The sequence below is a fragment of the Trematomus bernacchii genome, unplaced genomic scaffold, assembly GCF_902827165.1.
Source record: "Trematomus bernacchii unplaced genomic scaffold, fTreBer1.1, whole genome shotgun sequence".
NCBI classification, from domain to species: domain Eukaryota; kingdom Metazoa; phylum Chordata; class Actinopteri; order Perciformes; family Nototheniidae; genus Trematomus; species Trematomus bernacchii.
Window position 1 is genome coordinate 21109996 of NW_022987720.1, and position 24363 is coordinate 21134358.

The following is a 24363-nucleotide window of genomic DNA, read 5'->3' on the forward strand; positions in this document are numbered from 1 at the left end:
AAGGTATTAAATAGAAAGTCATGACAGAGATAATGAGGAGAAAATGCTTAAGGGAAGTAGGCAGAGAATATCAATGTCGAAATCATCTGTGCTCTCGCGATATCGAACCGGCAAATGAGTAGGGGGCCACCCACTATTTGCACAGCGGGGGACAACGAGACGTGGATAAAAAGGCAGGACGAAAGATAACTCAGTCTCTTCCCTTCGCTGCAGCCTCCCTCAAGACAACACCGGCTTTGTCTCTCCATTCACCATGCTTGTTCTTTAACCACGTTACTTAATTAAACTACCCATTTGAACCTTTTCAGAGACTCCATTAGTCTCGTTATTTTAAGTTTCTTTCCTGGGAGCGAGAAGATCACAAATTATCAACAGTACCGACCGGCCTAATAAAGGTGGTGGAGTTGCCATTTATGTTAAAAATAAGTTCAGTGTAACCACATTGATCTCCAAATCTGTCAGTAAGCAATTCGAATTTTTAGCCTTAAATATAGAAGTGGCAAAGGGGCAACAAGTCATGGTGGTGGGGTGTTACAGACCCCCCTCAGCTGTCAAGGACTCCTTGTCTTGTTTTAATGAGCATTTTGTGTCCTGCGGTTCTATGTTTGATTCTGTGACTAACTCTGCTTCTGTGAACACCACAGTCGGTGACTCTGAACAATGTGGTCTGGAAAACCCTTTCAGTTTTACTCCTTTTACTGTTGATGTTGTTCGTGACGCTTTAACCAAGTTAGATCCTAAGAAACCGGCCGGCCCGGACAACGTGGAACCTTTCTTTTTAAAGATAGCTGCAGATTTTATTGCTCCACCTCTCACTACTCTTTTTAACCTCTCCCTCAGCACAAATGCAATTCCAAAACTGTGGAAGTCAGCGTATGTCCTGCCTTTGCTGAAAGGAGGGGAGGCAACTGTTTTAAATAATTATAGGCCCATCTCTAAATTGTCAGTTCTGGCTAAGGTTCTTGAACGCCTAGTGAGTGAACAGGTAAAGGTGTTTTTATGTACAAATGACATCCTGTCTAAACATCAGTCAGGCTTCAGAAAACAACATAGCACCATCACTGCCACAATGAAAGTGGTGAATGATGTGGCGAGTTTTTTAGATAATAAGCAGAGTTGTGCAGCTCTATTTATTGACCTTTCCAAAGCGTTTGATACCGTCGATCATCGCATCTTAAAGCAGAGGCTACTCAGTATTGGCTTATCCAGCCATGCAGTGGGGTGGTTTGTGAACTACCTCTCTGAAAGGTCCCAATGTGTTCATTTTGATGGGCTGTCTTCTGAGTGGTTAAACATTACTAATGGTGTTCCTCAAGGTTCTGTTTTAGGTCCACTTTTATTCTCCATCTACATCAATAGTTTAGGTGAAAATGTCGATGGAGCAACCTTACATTTTTATGCGGACGATACCGTTATGTACTGTGCATGTCCCTCCATTAAGGAGGCTGTTGTTGAATTGCAAACTGCTTTTAACATTATTCAGACTCAGCTCTCTGAACTAAAGCTTCTTTTAAATGTGGATAAAACCAAGGTAATGCTCTTTTCAAAAGCCAAAAAGACACCAGAGCCTGTTTTAGATATTTTAACTACGCAAGGAATAAAACTTGAAGTGGTTGCCTGTTACAAATACCTTGGTATCTGGCTTGATGATTGTCTCACTTTTAAACGTCATGTCAATATCCTGCTTAAAAAACTGAGGGTTAGACTAGGTTTCTTCTACAAGAACAAGTCCTGTTTCTCGCTCGAGGCCAGAAAAAGGCTAGTCACTGTGACCTTTTTACCTGTGCTGGACTATGGTGATCTGATTTATATGAATGCACCTGCCAATTGCCTGATCAAGTTAGATGCTGCGTATCACAGTGCACTGAGATTTGTGACAAACTGTAAAGCATTAACTCATCACTGTACCCTGTATGCAAGGGCTGGTCTGCCTTCACTAACTGTACGGAGGCTCAGTCACTGGTACATTTTTATATATAAAGCCATGTTAGGGAAACTTCCATCCTACATCTGCTCCCTGATCTCACGGCGAATTGTAAGTGGCTACTGCCTGAGATCGCATGCTGTGGTTTTATTAAATGTGCCAACTGCTAGGACTGTCTTAGGGAAAATAGCATTTAGATGCGCAGCTCCACTGTCCTGGAATAGTCTGCAATTAAAATGGAAACTGAGCAATCTGTTGCCACTAAATGTTTTTAAAGCTCGGTTAGATGCTACTGAATCGGAAGCTGTTGGTACCTGTGCATGTGGATAGTATGTAATTTGTAATCCCTGTAATGCTACTGTATGATGTCCTTTTGTTGTTCTGTTTATGTTTTTAAATGTTTCATGTGCAACCTACTTGAGCAGGTCTCCCTTGAAAAAGAGGTCAATGATCTCAATGGGATACAACCTGAATAAATAAAGGTTTGAAATGCAATGAAATGAGGGGGGATCAAGAAGGGGGGAGAATATTGAGTGAATTGTTGTTAATGTGTAATGTGTCATTGTGTACTTTGAAAGGTGCTTCGAAATAAAATGTATTACTATTATTAATATTAATATCATGTTTAAGACTTTTGTGAAACTTGGCTTAACACATTATTTTAAGAAAATAATTTGGAATCACGTGTGAAAAAAATAAAAGCAAAAATATATACCCAACATTTTGACTCATTTTTGAGAATTGTCTGCACACAGGAAATGAGCCGGTATCACAGATGTGAAAATATATTAAAATACATATTAACATCATAATTCTGTTATTATTTATTTTATTAGCAGTACTACCCGGCATCTACATGACCCCACATACGATTATTGTCACTAGAATATCATAATGCACATTTAGTTAAATTAGTTGGTATCAGTTACAAATAAGAAATACAGATAAGCCTGTATGGTATTTTGCCTCATATTTTACTGAGTTTTTTCTTTGATCTTTATTGTCAGCTTAAATCTGATTCAGTCTTTACTTAGATCTCAATAGATGACACATCTATTCTTTACATTTTGTCAAGCTACAGAAGTCGCTGCGCTTTTAAACTACCTAAAAATCTGTCCTCCACACTCCCACACTCCATCCGCCTCATTAGCAGATAGGCCTCGTTTAAAACTGAACTACCTGATTATTGCACACAGAGCAGAAATAACCAAATAGCACTAACCCCAAAAAAAAAAAAGGGTTGCTGCTCCACCACAATGCAATCATGACTTGGCAAAGTTTGGGAAGAAGTTATTAAAGGACATTTGTAGAGCCTGTGACGCAATGATGTGGCCTTTTTTTTTTTTTTACGGAAAATATACTCTGCTTACTTAAGGATTTGTTCACGGTTGCGGCCTGCAGACTAAAGAGATCCTTCCTGACTTCACCACAAGCGTCGGCAAGGATTTTTTCCTAAACCCATAAATATTTCTCTCTGTAGCATGTTCTTTAGAGTTGATGTTAAAAGTGAAAGAACAAGAGGAATGCACCAGAGGAATGAGCCATCACAACTGTCAGTTAACAGCTCTGTTATTACCTCTGACATTAGGTGCGTTCACACCGGAGTACTTTGGTGTACTTTTCCCACAATAGTTCATCAGAACTACGATATATTTGCGTTCACACCAAAAAGCCCCAGGAACTAAAGTAGCTCAATTTAGTTCGCGAGACTCGCTTTTCAGTCCCTGCTACAGAGCAGGGTCTGTCGTGGGAGAATGTAGTTCGTACGTCTGATTGTACTGTCAAACATAGCCACAACTCTTGTAAATAAATTACCCTCCCACTCAGGGCTTTTTGGAGTAGATCACATCATGACCTACTACAAAAACCTAGGGGTACGCAAAGATGATTTCAGTCTAGCAAGGGTAACAACAGCAGAGGTACTCATTAAACTGAGCGCCCTCAAACCTAACAAGGCCACTGGCCACGACAATATCCCCTCCAAATTCCTCAGAGACACAGCAACCGCCATCTCACCAGTCATAGCTCACATAATTAACCTCTCCATAAAACAGGGAAAAGTACCCAAAGACTTCAAAATTGCAAGAGTAACCCCCCTGCACAAAAAGGGCAGCAAATTGGACCCAGGCAACTACCGCCCTGTTTCTATACTTACCTCCATCTCGAAAGTCATGGAAAAAATAGTATATGAACAGGTCGAAAAGTACCTCGCAGAAAAGAAACTAATCTATGAATTTCAATCTGGCTTTAGAACATCCCACTCCACTGACACATGCCTTCTTTATTTGAACGACCACATCAAACAAGAGGTGGACGAGGGTAAATACTGCGGCATGGTGATGCTGGACCTACAAAAGGCTTTCGACACTGTCAATCACCCCATTCTGATTGACAAGCTAAAAGCAATTGGTTTTGATAACTATCGGTGAGCTGGATGCAATCCTACCTGGAGGGGAGAGAACAGATGGTGGAGGTAAACGGTACTCTGTCCCCCCCCCTCCCAGTGAGCTGTGGTGTTCCACAAGGAAGCATATTAGGTCCGTTACTGTTCCTAATTTATGCAAATGACATGTCATCAGCATGTGACTGCAACTTGTTCCTGTTCGCGGACGACTCAGCCCTGCTGGTCTCTGACAGGAGCAGATTGCAGGTTGAAAAAACCCTCAGCTCCGAGCTCGGCAGAATCTGCACCTGGCTCGCCGATAATAAATTATCATTACACCTGGGTAAAACAGAGTCCATTCTCTTCGGTTCGAAACATAATCTCAGCAAATCCGACGACTTCTCAGTTGCAGTGGGTGACATTATTGTCACAAGTAAGAAGGAAATTACATACCTAGGATCTATTCTTGAGGCAAACCTCTCCTGTGACAAAATGGCATCCAATGTAATAAAAAAAGTCAATCAAAGAACTAGATTCCTATACCGGATCTCCTCTCTGGTAAACAAAAACACCCTGAAAACTCTGGCAGGAGCACTCATTCAAGGGTACTATGACTATGCTTGCACGTCATGGTACCATAGCACCTCCAAGGCGCTAAAAATAAAACTTCAAACATCGCAAAATAAACTGGTCAGACTACTGCTTGACCTTTCATCTAGAACCCACCTCACCTCTGCCCACTTTGACAACCTAGGATGGCTTAGAGTAGACGACAGAGTACAGCTACTTGCAATGGGCCTGGTCTACAAGATCCACTACACCTCTATGGTACCCATGTACATGTCAAATTCTTCCCAAAGGTCAAGGAATACCATGATCATAACACCAGAGGGAGCTCCACAAATCATGTAAAACCCAGATTTGGCACAAAAAAAGGGGAATACACATATCGCAATTATGCCACATCAAGGTGGAACGCTCTTCCCACAACTGTAAAGGAAAGTAAAACTATACTTACCTTCAAAACCTCTCTTAAAGAGCACCTTCGGGGAAAGCATTGCAAAAACTGGCCCCGGTAATGGTACAAATCTCAACCTGTCGTACAATGGACAGCTTCCCCCCCCCATCTATGTATATACTCGCATTTTAGACTCTGTTACTAACTGTATATCTGTAGACTTGGTATGTCTTAAATGTCCGGTTAGGATGTATTAGAACGAAATCTAAAATGAAAATTGTAAATAAGCCATCTGTATGTAAAAAACCACCTGTATGTAAATTGTAAATAAGCCATCTGTATGTCAAATATGTCTTATATGTCTTAAATGATATGATGAATTGGAAATGGGGGACCCTGATGTAAACAAGACGAAAGTCTTTCTCTGGTCTGCATCCCCTTAACAATTGTATGTTTTGAGCTGTACTGTACTGTACCCAATATACAAGCTGTTAATAAACTTTTCAATCAATCAATCAATTGGCTGTGCGGAATGCAAACCACGCCCGTTTGACTCAGAATTTTTTGTTGTAAGCGGCCATTGTATTTCCTCGCTGGACAGCACATCCGAAGAGATTCCTTTTGTGAAAGCAGTTATTATAGCAACACTAAATAAATCAATTGGAGTGATGAGGATGTGTCTGCGCTTCTGGCGATTTACTCGAAGGACGCGAAGCGCCACATTCAGAAGCTTCTACTGCATGCAGTTTCAGTGGATCAGCAAAGTTAGCAGACCTGGCAAAGTCATGTGGGGAAGACTACGAAGGTAAAATAAAATACATGCACTGCACTGTTTTAATCTGCACAATACTGGTCTTAGATGTACTTTTATTTGCTCAGTAGATCGAGCTAGCCATGGTAGAACTTGCTAACGTTAGGTCCAAGTTGGCTAATAACATCTAGCTAGCTAGCTATTCTCATCCATGCCCGCTATGAACACGTTTTGACTTGTGAATAAGTGCAATGTTCTGTAATTTGCTTCACTAACTCATGGCACTAATCGTGTGTTTCAGGCGAGGTGTTTCTCTCAGGATTAGAAACTAGTTTTCCCCTCCGGGATAAAAACGATAATATAACGTTAGCAATTAGCATGCTAGCTGGACATAATGCTACCTCTGTGGCTAATGCATAGAGGTAAACAACAGATTGTAGTTGCTATAATTTCAAGTAATTTGCAACATTCATTCTACATGTTAATGGTAAAAGCTTAAACAGTTGATTACCTGCATGCCACAAAGACTGATGTTCTAATATTTTTGCACATTTAAGTAGAAATGTAATTGAAATTCTATTTACTGCCTAAACATTGTTCCTTCTCATAGTATTATCCTAAATAGTTTGACCTTGTTTCCTCAGAAGGCTTCTCAGACTACATGGAGGATCCCTCAGAGAAACACAGTTTCCACGTTCAGTTCCCCCCCGCTGAGAGTAGGCAGCCTGCGCCCGGTCAGCGGACACCATCAGGACCACTATCTGATCACAGAGGATCCCATCCTGACCGCTGCTGCCATACTGCAGCAAACAGGAGGGAACGGAGGTGAAAACACACTTTATACATTTAGATATGTGGAGCACAAAGAAAAGTGTTGAGTTTAACTATAAAAATATTAGGTTCAACTAACCTAATACCGTTATATGAACTTTGCTGTGTTTTCAGCGTAGCTTTGTAAAGGTAACATTTAGCAGCTAAACTGGATAACAAGTAAACCACATTGGTTTGTTATTCAATATGACCACCAAAAGCTTTTTGAATCATTACATGTCACTTGTTAGACGCTTTTATCCAAAGCTTACCTACTCAATACTGTGGGCAATCCCCACAGGAGCACTTTGGGGTGAAGTGTCTCGGGGACACAACAACATGCTACACCCTACCCCTACACACTACCCCTCCGTTCGCGCGGAGGGTCCGCCACATTAAGTGCTGTTCCAAACCAACGAGTGTGGAGGGGGAGTGGGCTATCAAGCCCTCAAACAGCGAGTCTGCATCGGTGCTGACTTGAGACCGGTCTCTACCTGACCGGAGTCACGCTGTGTGTGTCCGTCAGGAAACACGCTGTTAAAAAGTAGTTCCAGCAAACATCCACTGATAAATTGCGATGTTAACAACCTCATGATAACCTCATATTTTTTTAACTTAGGATCATACCTGTGTTTAGTCTAGAAAAAGGTAAATGTGTGCATTTTATTATAAAGTTGTGTATATTTACAGACTGTTGCAAAAACTAAGAAACTTATAAACATCAGGTTTAAAACTAAAAGAGCTTTACAGAAAAAGTAACACAATGAAAGATGTTTGGAGTTTTATTTGAGTTATTAATTTACATTTTTTGTCTAAGAGAAGCTGATTTGAAACCGTTGTTACATACAGTTACGGCATTTCCTGTTTCTGCCGGAGAGAGGGGAGTTTGTCCCAAAGCTTGCCGCTGTATTTACTCCCTCCATCTGACAGGAGGGAGCCTCGTTGAGCTGCGAGTGTGGCTACAGACGGAGTTCACTCCGTCACGGAGGGGTAGGGTCGAGGGAGTGGTTTGGGATTGGGCCTCAGAGGTGGAGATCGCCCACAGTGATGACTCTGACGTGGGGGGCTCTCTGTTATGGGCTGCTCCCCTTCTGGTATTTGGACAATGTTGTGTCGTTGTTGCGATTAAACTGATCTTGTATCTTGCATATTTCACCTTAGGAAAGTGGGCACGCGATGACAGCTTCCTTGACACCATCATGGCGATGGACTGCCGTGCCATGGTCAGCAAGGAGAATGAGGACCTGCGTGCCAAGGAGATGCACGACGAACGGCTGCTGCATTCACACAAGGCCCAGGAATCGAGGTGGACCAACAAAATACCTTTCAGGCTGGGCTTCTGGCAGTGCTAAGCGAGCTGATTAAATCCAACAGGCCTTCAATACAAAAATTAAGAAAAAGTTGTCGTCGTTGATAAACTGTACAATGACTTGTTGGGAGGCGTGTGGTGCAGTGGTCTGGTGCGTTGGTGTTCGGATCAGGGGAGCACAGGTTCAAACCCCACTGCAGTCAGGATGTCGTTGTGTCCCTGGGCATATAGCCCCATCAACTGAGCGAAGCATGCAATTACACTTTAAAGAGTGTGTTTAACAAATGTTCATAGATCAAGAGTGGTGTGGTGAGGCATGCAATCAATGTGACTTGGATCGTTCCAGTGTTTTCCAGAGGGGTAAGTTAATAATTAAATCGTTTTTGTTCCGTTGTACATTTTAATGTGGTAGAATTGAGACCTGGTTTAAAAGTGGTTGAGACTGGTCTGTTCTTGCTGCACGGTGAGGCCAATGTCCATCAGAGCCCTGGAGCTCCATTAGGCTTTGTTCCAAGGCCCTTCATCAACTGTCCGCACCTTCAGCAGCAGAAATCTTTCTTCTCTTTCACAGCTCACCCTTCTGTCCATCAACCTTTTCTGTGGGGAGAGAAATCGACCAAACAAACAGAGGGTTAAAAGTGCATGAATAGGATGTAATGTACTGCATTTGTGAGGACAAATTCACCTTTAGGGATGAATGTGAGTGAGCTGCTGAATATTCAGAAGCGGGATAGCCCTTCCTTTGGTCCATCGTACAAGAACTCATGGCCCAATCCATTGCCACACTTCCCACAACTAACCTGGGATATTAACATCAAGAAGGGTTCATCAAAACGCAACACCTAAACATTACATGATTAATAACATGTACATTGTAAAGTAAATGATGAAAATGTCCTCTCTTTTAATAAAAAACATCCAGCAGTGTTACTTTTGCGAAGCTGATCTACCTTTAAGGGTCCCCATGCTTCAGGGTGTTTGGTGACACTGTCCTCGTGAATAGTCTGTGAAAAGGCCGGCCAAGGAGTAGAGTGCTCAAACTTTGACATGCTGGAAAATAACTTGTGCCCGCATTCAGAGCAAACATAAATGCCTGAGAAGAAGAAGAAAAAACATGAGTGGACTTTAATTTTCTCTACAGTGGGACATCATGCTTCTTTGCTACTCACCAGGTAGGAGGTGATTTTTGTATTCTTCTCCACCAGAGAAAGAGCAATATGACATTTCATCCATTTCAAATGTCTGTGTGTTTGAACCAAACAGGATTTCTCTTTAGTTTGAAATGTTTGTTTACAAGTGTCGCCCGACTTAAGCTGGACTTGTATGTCTGAGTGAAGGTGTCAAGTGTCAGCAGCTCTGTCCTGCTTGTGTAATGTCTGATCTCATTCTCTTTACATCCACTTGAGGGCAGCGTTTACATCACTGAGAAGTAGCGTTAATGTAGACTTGAAAAAAAAAGAGTATTTCCAAGCTACGTGCTACTACTTTCACACAAGTAAAATATATGAGTACTCCTTCCACCTCAGGATACCATATACATTAGTAATACTTCAGCAGTACTTTCTCTCAATTCTGATACCGTAGTTTTGAACCTGAGATCCAGTTTGGTCGTGAATAAGAGACTCCATCTGTCCTACTTATTTCATTACTGAATAACATTTTTAAAAGAGAAAAGAAGAACACAGACATAAGATCAAAAGCAGAGCATTGTGAGTTAAATTCTTTTAAAATAGATTTATTTCAGTTTGCATAGCCATCATTGTAAACAATTTACATAAAGCTTATCAAGGGTGAAAATATAATTATTATTAATGTTCTGAATCCAAGAAAAGCAACAGTGGCTGATATGAACGTTTTTTCTTCAGGCCAGTAAAAATAGCTAAGAGAATGAATGTGTATTTCCTAATCATTATAAATAAGTGTTTACAAATCTGTAGTGACTGTGAGACTACACTGAGATGGTGATGATTGCATCGTAAAAAAGTGTTGAGACCAGTCCTCTGTTTATGCTGTTCAGTGTGGACATCATTCTTCAGAGCCCTGGCGCTCCCAGATTGGGCTTTATCCCAGAACACTTCATCTACTGTCCACACCTTCAGCAGCTCAGAGAAACCGATACAACCCTAGCAGCATTTTCCTCTAACGGCTCACCTTACTGTCCATCAACCTTATCTGTGGAAAGGGGAGAGAATAGAGTTGTTTCACAGGTTGTACATCGCAGCCAATGCATCTTTACTAGGGTGGTATCTGTTCTCATTTGTGTAATGCCAGACCTAACCAATGTAATTGGGGTATCATGGAAATGTACCATAAGTCAATATATATATATATAGGTATATCTGTGGTTGATTTTCTAACAGTTTAAATTCACTCCTACTAAATGTTCTCAGACAGAAGGGTGTCGCCTTGACCATTTGTCAGGCAATTATCATCTGGATCTTAGGTTTGTGATTACCAAGGATGCAAGTTTCGCCCGTCTGGCCAACATTTCAATAGCCTGTAATGTATATTCCCTATCTGAGACCTTCCCCTTTCCTTTGTCTCATTCCTGTATAAAGTGCTTATGTTTCTGTTGTAACAGCGTCAGATCTTTGTAATACATCAGTAGTGCAGGGTTATCTGCTTTAACTCTTTATTAAATAACACAACTTTGGTTTAAACTTGTATTTGTTCATTTCTTACCAGAAGGTGATTAAGTGTGGGATTTCCACCACACAGGGGAAATGGTCTAGGATTGTGTTTGCTAATGACTGCTAAATATGGGACGTACCTTTAGGGACGAACTTCAGTGAGCTGCTGAATATTCAAAAGCGAGACATGCCTTTGCCTGGCCCATCATTCATAAACTCATGGCCTAGTCCATTTCCACATTTCCCACAATGCACCTGGAACAACACAGCAGAATCAGAAGTTGATGCATTAATCAATTTACTTGTTTATCTAAAGCTAGCTATGTACAGAAGATGATAGTAGGGTTTGTGTTTTATAGCATTCTAACTGATAGGGTCCTCTGACAGGTTTCATTAACGGTAAAATAAATCAATCAATCTATTTTGTATTGATTGTACCTTATACGACCCAGGTCTCTCCTGTTGTTTGGACACACTGTCCTCATGGATGGTCTCTGTGAAGGCTGGCCAGGGAGACGAGTGTTCGTACTTGGAGCGGCTGGTGAACAGCTGGTGATCACATTTGGAGCAGACATAAACTCCTGAGGATTAAAGCATGGGAGAGGATGGTTCGTAAAAAATAATATGAGGCCATATAAGACCTATTTGTATATTATTGTTATTAAGGATTTAGGATGGCCCAAGCTTATACTTAACTTGACATCAAGTTAGTACCATTATTTTCTCATTGTGACCCGGTATGATTGTACCGGTCTTTCATCAAAAAAACGTTGAAAAAAGGATATACTTCATCACATACAAATTAGAAAATGTAACTTTTTTTATGGTAATGACATTGTTACATAATGTGTTGTCACAAACAAAAACACTGGCTCATATTCCATAGTGCAAAAATATAGTGGCTCTAATCAGGATTTGGTACAAACACATTTCTTCCATATAACAACGTTATATAAAAAGTAAAACAAAACAAAAAAAATATTTGATATGCCTTTGTAGTAATGATTCTTAGAAATAATTATGTATTTGTTTAAGGGTGTCATATTTAAAAGGAAGTATTATTTCAATTAGTTTTACAACATAGTTGTTGTGTAACCTGAACATGGGTTACACAACTTACAACACTGTTTCATAAGTTCAATGTCCATACATTTAGCTTTCTGTGAACAAATGAATCGTCTTAACAACAGCTTTTAAAGGTGTATTGTAGCTGAAGCCTTAATGGACACTAGTGCATCATTAGACGGATATTGCAAATGTATTAAGCGTTACATGGAGTAGTTAGCTAACAGTGGCTAGTTGTCGTTACATTTACTTTTGCCAAACATTCTCTAAACAGCAGACATTTGAATAAAGTACACACATTTGAAGATATACCTGTTTGAAAATTGTCTTTATAGACCTCTCCGCCGAAGAAACTACAGAACGACATTTCCCTGCTCTCTGGGCAATGTTTGGTAAAAGTTATCTCACCACAGGGACACTCTCTGATGGAAAAAAACATCCCATCCGGTTTGATATTCAGGCCTTCAAAATAAAACCGGAGGACTTTAACATGAAGTTAAAATGTGCCGCACAATCAGAGACTTTAACAGTGTATTCCATAGACTGTATTTATAAAGGTTTATTTGCAATTAATTTATATAAGTATGTATGTATTTATTATAAAACACTTGTAAATTAAACCCTCGTCCAATATTAGTTATCCATAAGAACACAATATTCACAACTGCTTGGGTATAATTATTGATGAATCAGTATTGTAAACCTAATATAAGGACAACAAACGTGAAGATGGACAAAGAGTACTGGTGTCAAACCCTCACTTAATCAATCCCAAGGAGGTCATTTATGCAGTTTATTTCTACAAATATTTGTGTGTTTGGGACATAGACTGTATGATTTCGGATTGGCACTTTTATTTTTGAAAGGTTCAAACCGGAAATAATATTGTGGAGCGGATAACTAGCTAGAGGGTTTAGGCTAGGATAGCTGCGTTTATCTTCTTGCTTTCCACAAACCTCTCCGGAGACATGGACGCCGCAATGTTTCAGCTCAGGTCGTTTGTGCATCAGCGGCTGTACACTGCCGCGGAGGAGATCCTCGGAGAGGTGGAGAAAACCATAAAGTTAGCTTTCGAGGCAGGTCCATCTAAAGATGAGGCTGGACGTCTGCAGGACCTGCTAGACCTGCGAATGAAAGCAGGTTTGAGGCTCCTGTAAATGCATTTTTAAGTTTGGTTTAGTGTAACCTCCGTCTAAGGCTGTGTTCAACTTGCTCCCTTAGAGTAAACAAATGTACAATGGGCTTTTTTATAACGTTTTCCCTACGGGATACATTAATTAAAGTTATTGGCATCTTTAACAGTAAAATGCAGGGTATAGGGCCCCCAAATAAGAAAGCAAGTAATATACCAATGTACTGTATATATATTTTATAATACATTTACTTAAATTGCAAGCTGAACAGGATGTTGGGTAACTTCTGCATCTAATACCTTTACAGCTGCAGAGCGTTCACTGACCAGCAGCACAGTGGAAAGTGAAGATGAGTGTGATGCCCCACTGCTGAACCAGGGACCCTCAACACCAGAAGACTCTAATTGTAATGCTGAGATCCCAGGACCCTCTCAAACAAGCTCGGATCAGGACAATAATAACTGGAACTACTGCTCGGTTCAGACAGACTTCAAGATGCCAGAGATAAAAGAAGAGCAGGAGGAACTTTGGGATGACGGTCAAACACAGGAGATGTATTTGTCTTCTGAAATTGTGAAAAGTGAGCAAGATCTGCAAGAGGGAGAAATATCATATGAACTACAGCCAGTTTCTTCAGACTGCTCTGCAGCTCAGAGTGAGAACAATGACAGTGATGATGAGGGTTTGAAAAGCAAAGGAGAACAGACAATGAAGCAGGACGAAATAATATTCCCAGGACAAAGTGGCAGCGTTAATGAGGAGGACCAAGCATTATTGCCCCATGACAAAAGTCCTGCTAAAAGTGGAAAAAGAGGTCGCTGTTGCCATTTTTGTGGCAAGGGATTCCAGTATGTAGGCTCTTTGATGAAGCACATCAAAACACACGAGAAGTCAACTGACTGCACTGTTTGTGGGATGAAATGCCAGTCCAAACAAGAGCTGATAGCTCACTTGAAAAGTAATCACAACAAAACATGTTTTTGCGGTGTTTGTGGAAAGACTTTTGACAAACTACGTTCCCTCCGGCTGCATGAAAAAATTCATAAAGACATGAAAGAGTTTGTGTGTCAAGACTGTGGCAAGATATTCTCCCAAAAAGTGCATCTGAGTGTTCATATGAGGACACATTCTGGGGAGAAACCCTATCACTGTGATATTTGTGGAAAAGCATTCAGTCAGAGCACTTACCTTACAATTCATAAGAGAAGTCACTCAGGAGAGAAACCGTTTCATTGTAGCCTGTGTGGCAAACTGTTTAATACAAGCAGTCATCTTAAAACACATATGAGATATCATACAGGAGAAAAACCTTACCCATGTGATATTTGTGGTAAACGTTTTCGCCAAAGCGGGCAAATGACTACACATAGGACCATACATACAGGAGAGAGGCCCTATGGCTGCCATATTTGTGGTATAAGATACAGGTATGCACCTGGTCTGAAGTTGCACCTGAAATCTCATGAAAAGGCAGCCACTGAGTGAAACCGCTAACATTAACCAGGCAGACCATCTTGTAAGCTTAAATATAAACATATATGCAGTTTTAGATTAAAATATATATGAAAAACATGCCATTACAAAGGCAATGATGAATTTTCTTTATCTTTAACACTAAATCAACTTGCGTCGTTCATCTAAGAGAGTTCAAAACTAAATTGTCTCTTCGTTTTTTGTAAGGGGGGGGTCGTAAAACAACAAAAAAAGGAAATGTGGGTACGGAGGAAAAGAGAGAGGGTTTTGTTTCCTGACAGTTTGTGAGTTCCCTGCTACACCAGGGCCACATATTTATGTATAAAGGACATTAAAAAGTGTATTGCTTTACTGCTCATATGTCTGTATATTTAATGCAATGGCATTGTGCCGGTTTTTTATGGGGTAGTTAGAAACCTATATAAAATGTAATAAATGCATTTCATAAACATTTAAATTCTTGGTTTGTTGGGTTTATTGTCACTTGTCAAAATGTAAGTATGTTGTTTTCCTTTCGACTATAATCCCAATTATCATTTGAATTTCTCTGCTATAACTCCTACATACAGGTTAAACAGTTAAAAGGAAGATAACTACCGCAGAGTGAAGGTATTCATAGCACGATCAAGGCATACAAGTTTTCAATCCATACTATACATAAACAATGGGGGAAAGTCAATCAAATCTGTCACCTTGAAGAGATGTAACTCTAAGTGTTAAACCAAAACAGACCATTAATAATGTACTGTATGTAATAAGAGAATTGTCAAAGAAAATAATAAGAATGCCATTAATAGACACATTAAGTAAGCTATGGTTAGTTATATAATCCAGATGTGAGTTCTCCTCCCACGCCGACACACTAGATGGCGGTATGCTACTTTAAAGTTGGTTCGCTAGCCGACGACTCGAAAAGAAGAAGAAGCGACCGTTCGAGCTTTTTCTTAATACTTCTATGGTTTAAGCTAGGTTAGCTACGTTTATCTTCCTTCTTTCTGATACTATTGGTAATATTATTGTGCCATCATTAAATCTGGAGACATGGACACAGCACTGATTAAGCTGAGGCTGTTTGTTCATCAGCGGCTGTACAGAGCCGCGGAGGATATCCTCGGAGAAGTGGAGAAAACCATAAAGTTAGCTTTGTTAGCGGACGGTGGTGCCGACCTGTGTGAAGAGGAGGCTGGAAGTCCCCCACCACCGCTGGATCTGCGGAAGAAACCAGGTTTGGGACTCATATTTAGTGGTATCAAGTAACTAAGTACATTTACTCGATTACTGTACTTAAGTACCATTTTGTGGGACCTGTACTTTACTTGAGTGTTTCAATTTTTGGCTACTTTGTACTACTACCCCACTACAATTCAGAGGTAAAGTGCACTTTTACTCCACTACATATATTTTATAAACTTTATTTTTTTCTATATAGCACCTTTCAGGCAAGATGCAGCCCAAGTGCTTGACAGAGCAAGACAAGTACATACAAATAACAATGAGTACAAATAAAGAGTAAGGAACATAATTAAAAATAAGTTGAAAAAATAAAAAAAATTTGTAAACTTGTCAAAATAAACAGAAAGAGTTGGATCACAAAACCATAAAACAATCAAACATGAAGAGTGATACCACTCAAATTACCCAAAATTAAAAGATAGGTCTTTAATTGACAAATTCCAAGGGAGTTTGCTGTTCTAAGATCTAATGATCCAAAGATCTAAGATCCAATGTATACCTTTAGTTACTTTGGAGATTTGGATTAATGATATGAATTTGAATCAACACTTAAATAAGACTTTAGTTACACCTGGAGTAAATCCACAAGCTACCTTACACAGTCATTCAAATTAGCTCCACCTTTACCAGCTGTGATAAACACATTACTGCATCAATAATTATAATCAAAACCTATAATATATATACTTATTTTTCTCAAGAAAATTGTTTAAACCCTACTATAAATGGAAACATAACATGTTGGGTAATTTGGTCACCTTTTTCTTGCAGCTAAAGAGCGTTCACTGACCAGCAGCACAGTGGAAAGTGAAGAAGACGAGTGTGATGCCTCACTGCTGCAGGAGAACCCAGGACCCTCAACACCAGAAGAGTCACATTTTAATGCTGCGATCCCAGGACCCTCTCAAACAAGTGCAGATCTGGACAATAATGACTGGAACTACTGCTCGGTTCAGTCAGACTTTGAGCTGCCAGAGATAAAAGAAGAGCAGGAGGAACTTTGGGATGACGGTCAAACACAGGAGAATTATTTCCCTTCTTCTGTAATTGTGAAAAGTGAGCAAGATCTGCAAGAGGGAGAAATATCATATGAACTGGAGCCGGTTTCTTCAGACTGCTCGGCAGCTGAGAGTGAGAACAGTGACAGGGATGAGGAGTCAGTGAACAACAAAGGAGAACAGACCAACACAAATAAAAGCAAAGGACAAAGTGAAATCCCTAGTGAGAAGAACAAAGCTAAAAGTGAAAAGGGTCGCAGCTTTTGTCATTTTTGTGGCAAGGGATTCCAGTACATTGGCTCTTTGATGAAGCACATAAAAACACATGAGAACAATTTTGACTGCACTGCTTGTGGGATGACATTGCAGTCTACACAGGACCTGATCATTCATGTAAAAGATTGTCACAACGAAACATGTTTTGTGAGGTTTGTGGCAAGATTTTTGCCAATATGCGTTGTCTCCGGCTGCATGAAAGAATACACGGAAGCATAAGCATAAAAGAGTATGTCTGTCAAGAATGTGGCAAGACTTTTTATCGAAGAGAGCATCTGATTGTGCATGTGAGGACCCATTCTGGGGAGAAACCCTATCACTGTGATGTTTGTGGAAAAGCATTCAGTCAGAGCCAGAACCTTACAATTCATAAAAGAAGTCACTCAGGAGAAAAACCATATCAATGTGGCCTGTGTGGCAAACTTTTTAATACTAGCAGTCATCTTAAAACACACATGAGATACCATTCAGGAGAAAAACCTTATGAATGTGATATTTGTGGTAAACGTTTTGGCCAAAGCGGACAGATGACCAGACATAGAACCACACATACAGGAGAGAGGCCGTATGGCTGCCATATTTGTGGTATGAGGTACAGGTTTGCCCCCAATCTGAAAGTGCACATCGAAACTCACGAAAAACCATCCACTGAGTAAAAACAATCAGGCTTCTGATATATCTGATTGCCATTTCAAATCATATTTCAATAAGTTAGATTCATTTTGAAGAATAACTCCTTGAACTCTAATGCATTTAGATTGAATGTAAATATGTTCATAATTCTCTTTTAGGTTTCTATGTATATAATTAGGAAGGCTGAAGCTTTGCACTTTTAAGCTGGTGCAATTTTTGCCAAGACTGTTTCATGTGTTTATTTTTGCATATTGTTCAGTGTAATGTCTTTCTATACTGAAATCATATTCCAGCATAAGGAACAATAAAGTTTAGTATCCTGTCATTCACGATGTAGTAGCCTATTCATCTTTTTCTGTCTCTGGACATCAAGTAAAAATATAAACACCACTATTATCCTTCCTTCAGTCTGTCCAAACATCAAATACTCCTATGACATAAAGTCTAACTATTATTACAGGGCCATAGCTAGCAAGAATGTGTTGCTTTGTGCAGATGTTATTGAAGGAACATTTTGTTCCCAAGTTATGGCTTGACAAAGTGAAGTCCTTTTACTAGATGTATTTTAAAACCACTGGTTCTTAGTTCAAGGTTCATGTTTTAAGTGAGTTTTGTAAATCTGAATAATATATAGGCAAGAAACAAATTATATTCTCTGAAAAAACGTTGAATCCAATTAAAGCATGCTGATCATATGGATTTCCTTGGCTTTTAACAGCTGCAACTCAAGGGATATTCTGTTGGTGAATTCTTATGAATTTACATTTTACCAACCAGTAAATATACATTACATTAAGCTTAATATATTAACAGAAACCAGAATAACATGATTATTTTTCATGATCCACGCTAAAGGACACCCCGAGTGAGTCATCTTGATCTCAATATAGGATCTTTGTAGCAATCGTCACAACTGCTTCTGTGTTCGCTTCCGGTTCTGTCCCTTGCACTTTGATAACAGTCTATGCTGATATAAAACCTATGTATAAAACCAGCATTCTTTTAGCTGTGCACGGAGGACTCAACTGTCTCCACAATGAGTCAGCTGAACTCGTCCTTTCATCAGCGGCTGCAGGCAGCGTCAGAGAAGATATTGGGAGAGGTGGAGAAACACAAGTTAGCTTTAAACGGACCAAAAGAAGAGCACAACAGTCAGTGTTCAAAACTACACCATCTGCGCCAGATATCAGGTTTGCTTCTTGGTAACTTTACTCTGGAATCATTTTATCATATCTTATCAAATGTCTATTAGACCCCTGCAGTGCACAAGAGGAAACCCCACATTACGGGGAAAAACTTTGAATACAGTCGATGGGGGAAAATGGAAGACACCTCTGGAGAGCAACAGAGGAGAGGGCACCCTGTCACAGGACAGACGTGCAATAGATATTGTATCTACAGATTAAAAAACATAGTACAAATTACTACACTGACAATCCAAATGACAAAAATGATAAATAATCAAGAAGGACTAAAAGCTTCCAGGTGCCTCCAAAAAATAATGATGAAGGACTCCAAAAAACTAATGTTATAATCCTAATACAGTATATCCAGCTCAATTGTTTCATTCATCTTTAGAGACAACTTGTCAAAGTAATAATGCTATTTTCAAAAGGTTCATACTACAACCAACTTCTGTACAATATTTTAAGAAATAAGATAAACACTACCTACCTCTTGTAGGTAGGTAGTGTTTCTCTTATTTCTTGAAATAATTGTGACTCCCTGGTTCTCACTGTTCATGTAAGGGTAAGTCAGTCTTGGGCAGGCATCAAAGTTTAGGCACAGGATTTATAGAAAACCTGTGCAGATTCATTGAATGTGGATTATGGATCTAATTGAGTATTCAGTAATTAGTTCAGCTGTAACCCAAAGAAGCCTGTTGAGATTAGTGTTGTCTCCTTTGTAGCTGCAGAACCTCCACTGACTGGACAGGAAGTGCTGCAGGAGACCTCAATACAAGCAGAGTCTAACCTGAGCACGGCTGAGGTCCCAGTCCTCTCTCAAACCAGTGCAGATACAGACAACACAAATGGGAACTACTGCTTGGCTCAGACAAACTTCAAAATCAAAGAGGAGGAGGAGGAAGAGGAAATCGGAAATGACACTCCAGCACCTGAAGTCATTTTACCTTCTCTTGAAGGTGTGAAAACTGAGCTTCAAGTGAATTATGAATTGCAGCCAATCTCTTCAGACTTCTCTGCAGCTGACAGTGACAGCAATGACGGTGACGACGAGTGGCTTCAAAACAAAGAAGCGCGGACAAAGAAGAAGGGACGAAAAAGGAATACTTTGCAAAAAGTGAATTATGAATTGCAGCCAATCTCTTCAGACTTCTCTCCAGCTGACAGTGACAGCAGTGACGATGATGAGGAGTGGCTTCAGAACAGAGGAGTGCAGACAAAGAAGAAGGGACCAAAAAGGAAAACTTTGCAAAAACAAAATGGAAGCATTAAGCAGAAGGACGCAGCAGTGTTGCCTGATTGTCTTATATGTGGAAAGAATTTCCAGCACATCGGCCCCTTAATTAAGCACATTGAAGAACACAGGGAGACGAGTGAATCTACGAATAAGCTTTTAAGGCATTTGCATAGTGCTCAAAACCAACGGCTAATTTGTGATATTTGTGGCAAGAAGTTCACCAACACTGGGTGTGTTCAATTACATTCAAAAATACACACAGGGACTAAAGACTTTAAATGTCGAGACTGTGGGAAAACCTTTGTCCAAAAAGTGCAAATGATTGTGCACATGAGGATCCACACAGGGGAGAAGCCATATCAATGTGATCTGTGTGGAAAAGCATTCAATCAGAGACACAGCCTCATTGTTCATAAACGAACACATACAGGGGACAGACCTTATTCCTGTACGACATGTGGGAAACGGTTTTATACCCTTGGTCATCTCAAAGCGCACATGCAGCGTTTTTACGGGACAAAACCCGTCATCTCGTAAAAATGTTCATAAAACGTTTTGCCAAAGCCGGCAGCTGATTCGACAGAAGAGTGCACACCCAGCAGAGCGCACAGACTAACTTTCTTCATGTGTGGAGCCTAAATGCACCACCATTTTTCCTCAAACTGTTTATATAACATGGCTGTCAATATTTGTTCCATAAAAAATGTATCCAGTTTTGCAAAAGTAATATTTTTGCCCTATGTACGATCAACAATGCCTTAAAGTGGTAAAATGTACGATAATTTGACCCCATGTTGACACTTCAAAACACGTATTCATCAATTGGTCAATCACAAGGTCCCTTCCCTCCAAATCATACAGATTTAAAAACAGTGGAGTGACCAATATGATGTAACACAGACAGAAATGCTGCCATGAATACTGCCTGAGGGGAAACTAATTGCAATTGCCACAATAGGGTGAATCTTCAAGCATCATACACGTTTGCTTTCCATCCTTATTGTTTGTCTGAGATATTGGTTTGCAGCATGTTCAACTTATTTGGCCATCACTCTTTTTGTTTGTCCTCCAAAGTAAGAATACATTTTTCTTTTTGCAATCCAGCGATGCTTGTGCATAGCATTACTTCCTGCATCCCTCTGCTGCTCTGAAATATGTTTTCTTCTGCAGTTTGGCCAACAGGTGGCAGAAGACTCACCAAATACTCTTGATGTTTTTTGGGGGGATTTTGTAGCACTTTGTTCTCTATATTGCTCCAAAGGTCCCATAGCACTAATATAGCTGTAAGTCAACACCATGAATTTCTGTCTCATACCCCGAAACAGGGATCTCTATAATGTGATGCATCCGATTTCAAAGATTGAAATGTATATTACATTTTGTATTAAATGAACTTCGGACAAATAAGCAAAGTATCGCTTGTTTTATGTAACATGTTATGCTACTTGGAATCAAAGTGTTTAAACCTGTTCATGTCACTTTGTGCAGTCAGCTTTTAAAGGCCAGTCATCACCTCCCACACAGTGTCTGGTCCGCTCTGAGGGTCCTGGTTGAAAAGGGCAGAAGGCAACATTAAAACATGCACATCCTAACAACCAAACGCTAGCTGTTAACCTGCTTTAGCTCTGTTCTCTCTATACTTTGTGTTGACTCCTTTACCATATACAAAATTAATGACGAAGAGCACCAAATTAAGAGGAATTTTATCACACTAGACACATTAGACTGGGCTCTGTGCAGTACACACTTACTCATTTACTTGTGTTTACAACACATTCATTTACGGTCCACATATGTATATATTTTTTTACACTAAACCATATTTAATTCCACTTTACTGTATTACATTTTACATTCATTTTTGATCTAATTCTATTTTACAAATTCATTGAATTATTCCTGAATTGTAAATGTCGAGTCCCTTGCAGCATACTCTTTCCATATTTTGTTTGTCTTGCTTTATTTTGATTTGTTTTCATGTTTTAGGTAAACTATATGTTGCACTGTTGGAGTAACCTGGGACTTTCATTGTCAACAACTATGCTGTAGCTATTGTGCATAATAAAGCCTTTCAAATCTTTGAAGATTGTAGATAATTGCCTTATTCAAACTAAATTAATCCTCAATAGTGAGATACATAATATAAATTAGTTAAAACCAGATCTGTCCATCCCTTATAGTCAATGACAAGGAATGATTTTGTCTTTTTGAATAAAAGGATGTTGTTCAGTAACTTTGAGCATCATTTTCCCAGGTCATGCCATTACATAATGGTGCGTACAGGACTGCGGTGTCAGAGTTGAGCTCAGTGTGTGTTTTGACGCTGAGGACAGCAGCAGAGAGGAGTCGCCGCTCCGTCAACTGTTGGCCTCTCGAGTCTAATCTGGATTACCGCTGCGTCCAGGCTGCAGCCAGGGCTCCAATAATCACATTATTGACGTCTCCCGAATTGACGTCTCCCGAAGACGCGGTGTGACACGGTGCTGCTGACGCATTCATTTTAAAGCTGAACTGTAACATATTTTCAAGGTGTTTGGATGATTTTGCCACGAAGATTGACTACACATTCAGTGAAGTTCAGTGAATATTTGTAGACTGCGATGGTGCGCATCCCCGCGCGCAGCACCCCGCGCGCTGCAGCATCCACACTGTGCACTGCAGCCTGTACTTGAAGCACATTTCTACACAAACCTCTGCCACTGAGATCACAGGAGCAGCTGGTGCAACATGCCACATTCAGGTAAGTCCTGTGCAGCAGTTAAACTCATGCAGCAAACGCATGTTGTTATGATAGAATAGCAGTAGAATACCTGCCTTTTATTTGGAAATATAAGATTTATGGTGAGGACAGCTTGATGGATTTGTCCTATCTTGAAATGCACAAAGTTTAATGGGACAAAAGGGACTCATTTAAATGCCTGATTGTTTGGCTTACACTGTCTATTAGCAGTGAACCTTCTTTTAAGCCCTGGAGATATTGGCTTAATGATTTGCTTAATGAGATGAAGTGCAGCTTTGCTAAAACTGACCCTGTGATACCCAGACAAACACATAGGGCTGTGCCAAATGTGTCAGCCATTAGGTTAAAATGGCAGTTGGGGTGAGGATTAAGCCTTTAAAATAAACGTTGTGTCTCATTGTGTGATGCCAGGCTGCTATAGACAGTCACATTTAATCATACCGCACTCCAATGGGTTTCAATTATGTTTCTCTAAGATTGAAAAAAAATCGTATTTGTCTTTTTGTATCCCATTGTCATAGGATTGATAGGCTAAGTGGATAATCGATAGGGAAAGACAGCAGGATTCTATCCCATGTTGACGTCAGAGATAAAAGTGAGATTTTCTGATGTTCACTTCATTTCTTCCCCTCCCTTTTAATCCATTGTTACTGCTTTACCAGTCATTATAGACTGTGGAATAAACCTAGACCATCATCATCTGCAAATACACAGGGTGTAATGTTACTTTGCCATTTGCCACTCTGATACCCTATACTAAAAAGAAAATATTCTGTAGAACTAGGATAGTGAAGGACTTTTTTAAGCTTACTAACTTTTCCTTCAAATTGGCCTCTTGTTACCTCCAGTTATTGAAAAATATCTGGTAGTCAGCAATATGACTACATTGAACTTAACTTTCTTCTCCGTATCGGATGGCCTGCAGTCACTTGGGGCTTACCTGTTGGAAGTTGAAACATTGCTTTGTTGATTGACATAATAGTTATAGTTGCTGCTTTAATGTGAACTTTCTTGTTCAAAATGACATTACTAAGTACATTTGGACTTCATTGCTCAGTTTTTTCTCGAAGGCTGCCCCCCACGTTAATTAGTGTACATTTGTCATGTGTTTGATCATTGACTTTAACTACAATCCTCCTTATTATATAACAGCACATTCTGCTACACTTTCCCCTCCCAAGGGACAGACCAAAGACATTGATTTTCTGTCTTCCTGCAGAAGTTCTTCCTCAGCCCTGGCTGGAAAGCTGCCAAATCCTTGCTGACTCCGTCTTCCACAGAGCAGCAGAGGTTTTCCTCTCTCTGTCAGCACCAACTGATCCAAACTAAGTCCGAAATAGAAATTGATTAGAGTAATGCAGGGTTGTCTGGAGCAGGATAAGCACTGACAGAGCAGCACTTTTTGTTAATTAGATTTGACAAACAGTTCAGCAGGTTGGTGCTAATGAACATCTCTCCTGATAAACAGAGTGCAGAGAAGTGTTGAATTGTACTGCAACATGGTAACAAATCACTATCTGTAGCCTAAAAAATTGGTTTCATCAAGGTCAGGGAAATAATTTAAAATATATTGGATAACGGCCAATCATTGCTCAAGTGTTTACCGTTTCATTTTCTGCTGATCCT

General features: G+C 40.0%; 4 protein-coding genes and 1 pseudogene across 6 annotated transcripts; 3 read left to right on the top strand and 2 right to left on the bottom strand.

Annotated features, from left to right (window-relative positions):
- Positions 1 to 8284: 8284 nt before the first annotated feature.
- LOC117492840 lies at positions 8285 to 9757 on the bottom strand (annotated as a pseudogene).
- Positions 9758 to 9854: 97 nt separating this feature from the next.
- LOC117492841 (methionine-R-sulfoxide reductase B1-A-like) lies at positions 9855 to 12260 on the bottom strand. Of its 2 annotated transcripts, XM_034143242.1 has the most exons (5): positions 12143 to 12229; positions 11462 to 11518; positions 11204 to 11346; positions 10906 to 11020; positions 9855 to 10307 (listed from the first exon to the last, which is right to left on the bottom strand). In XM_034143242.1, exons 2-5 carry the CDS (start codon positions 11466 to 11468, stop codon positions 10288 to 10290), a joined length of 285 nt encoding a protein of 94 aa, XP_033999133.1. In that variant the 5' UTR covers positions 11469 to 11518; positions 12143 to 12229; the 3' UTR covers positions 9855 to 10287. The 2 variants fall into 2 exon arrangements, with proteins under 2 accessions (XP_033999133.1, XP_033999132.1); XM_034143241.1 differs by lacking the exon at positions 11462 to 11518 and having other exon boundaries at positions 12143 to 12260.
- A 480-nt stretch (positions 12261 to 12740) lies between these two features.
- On the top strand, positions 12741 to 14855 carry LOC117492824 (zinc finger protein 569-like). Of its 2 annotated transcripts, none has more exons than XM_034143221.1 (2): positions 12741 to 12970; positions 13271 to 14855. In XM_034143221.1, exons 1-2 carry the CDS (start codon positions 12799 to 12801, stop codon positions 14446 to 14448), a joined length of 1350 nt encoding a protein of 449 aa, XP_033999112.1. In that variant the 5' UTR covers positions 12741 to 12798; the 3' UTR covers positions 14449 to 14855. The 2 variants fall into 2 exon arrangements, with proteins under 2 accessions (XP_033999112.1, XP_033999113.1); XM_034143222.1 differs by having other exon boundaries at positions 12741 to 12983; positions 13271 to 13352.
- A 486-nt stretch (positions 14856 to 15341) lies between these two features.
- On the top strand, positions 15342 to 17487 carry LOC117492831 (myoneurin). The gene is made up of 2 exons (XM_034143232.1): positions 15342 to 15661; positions 16441 to 17487. Exons 1-2 carry the CDS (start codon positions 15478 to 15480, stop codon positions 17160 to 17162), a joined length of 906 nt encoding a protein of 301 aa, XP_033999123.1. The 5' UTR covers positions 15342 to 15477; the 3' UTR covers positions 17163 to 17487.
- Positions 17488 to 18521: 1034 nt separating this feature from the next.
- On the top strand, positions 18522 to 20711 carry LOC117492826 (zinc finger protein 32-like). Its single transcript, XM_034143224.1, has 2 exons — positions 18522 to 18766; positions 19492 to 20711. The coding sequence occupies exons 1-2, from the start codon at positions 18613 to 18615 to the stop codon at positions 20532 to 20534; spliced, it is 1197 nt and encodes a 398-aa protein (XP_033999115.1). The 5' UTR covers positions 18522 to 18612; the 3' UTR covers positions 20535 to 20711.
- The last annotated feature ends 3652 nt before the right edge of the window (positions 20712 to 24363 follow it).

Bases quoted from the DNA above. Each gene is read 5' to 3' on its own strand.
- LOC117492831 (XM_034143232.1), top strand. From the start codon at position 15,478: ATGGACACAGCACTGATTAAGCTGAGGCTGTTTGTTCATCAGCGGCTG. The intron at 15,662-16,440 runs GTTTGGGACTCA...TTTTTCTTGCAG, and splicing joins GGATCTGCGGAAGAAACCAG to CTAAAGAGCGTTCACTGACC.
- LOC117492824 (XM_034143221.1), top strand. From the start codon at position 12,799: ATGGACGCCGCAATGTTTCAGCTCAGGTCGTTTGTGCATCAGCGGCTG. The intron at 12,971-13,270 runs GTTTGAGGCTCC...ATACCTTTACAG, and splicing joins AGACCTGCGAATGAAAGCAG to CTGCAGAGCGTTCACTGACC.
- LOC117492826 (XM_034143224.1), top strand. From the start codon at position 18,613: ATGAGTCAGCTGAACTCGTCCTTTCATCAGCGGCTGCAGGCAGCGTCA. The intron at 18,767-19,491 runs GTTTGCTTCTTG...TTGTAGCTGCAG, and splicing joins CCATCTGCGCCAGATATCAG to AACCTCCACTGACTGGACAG.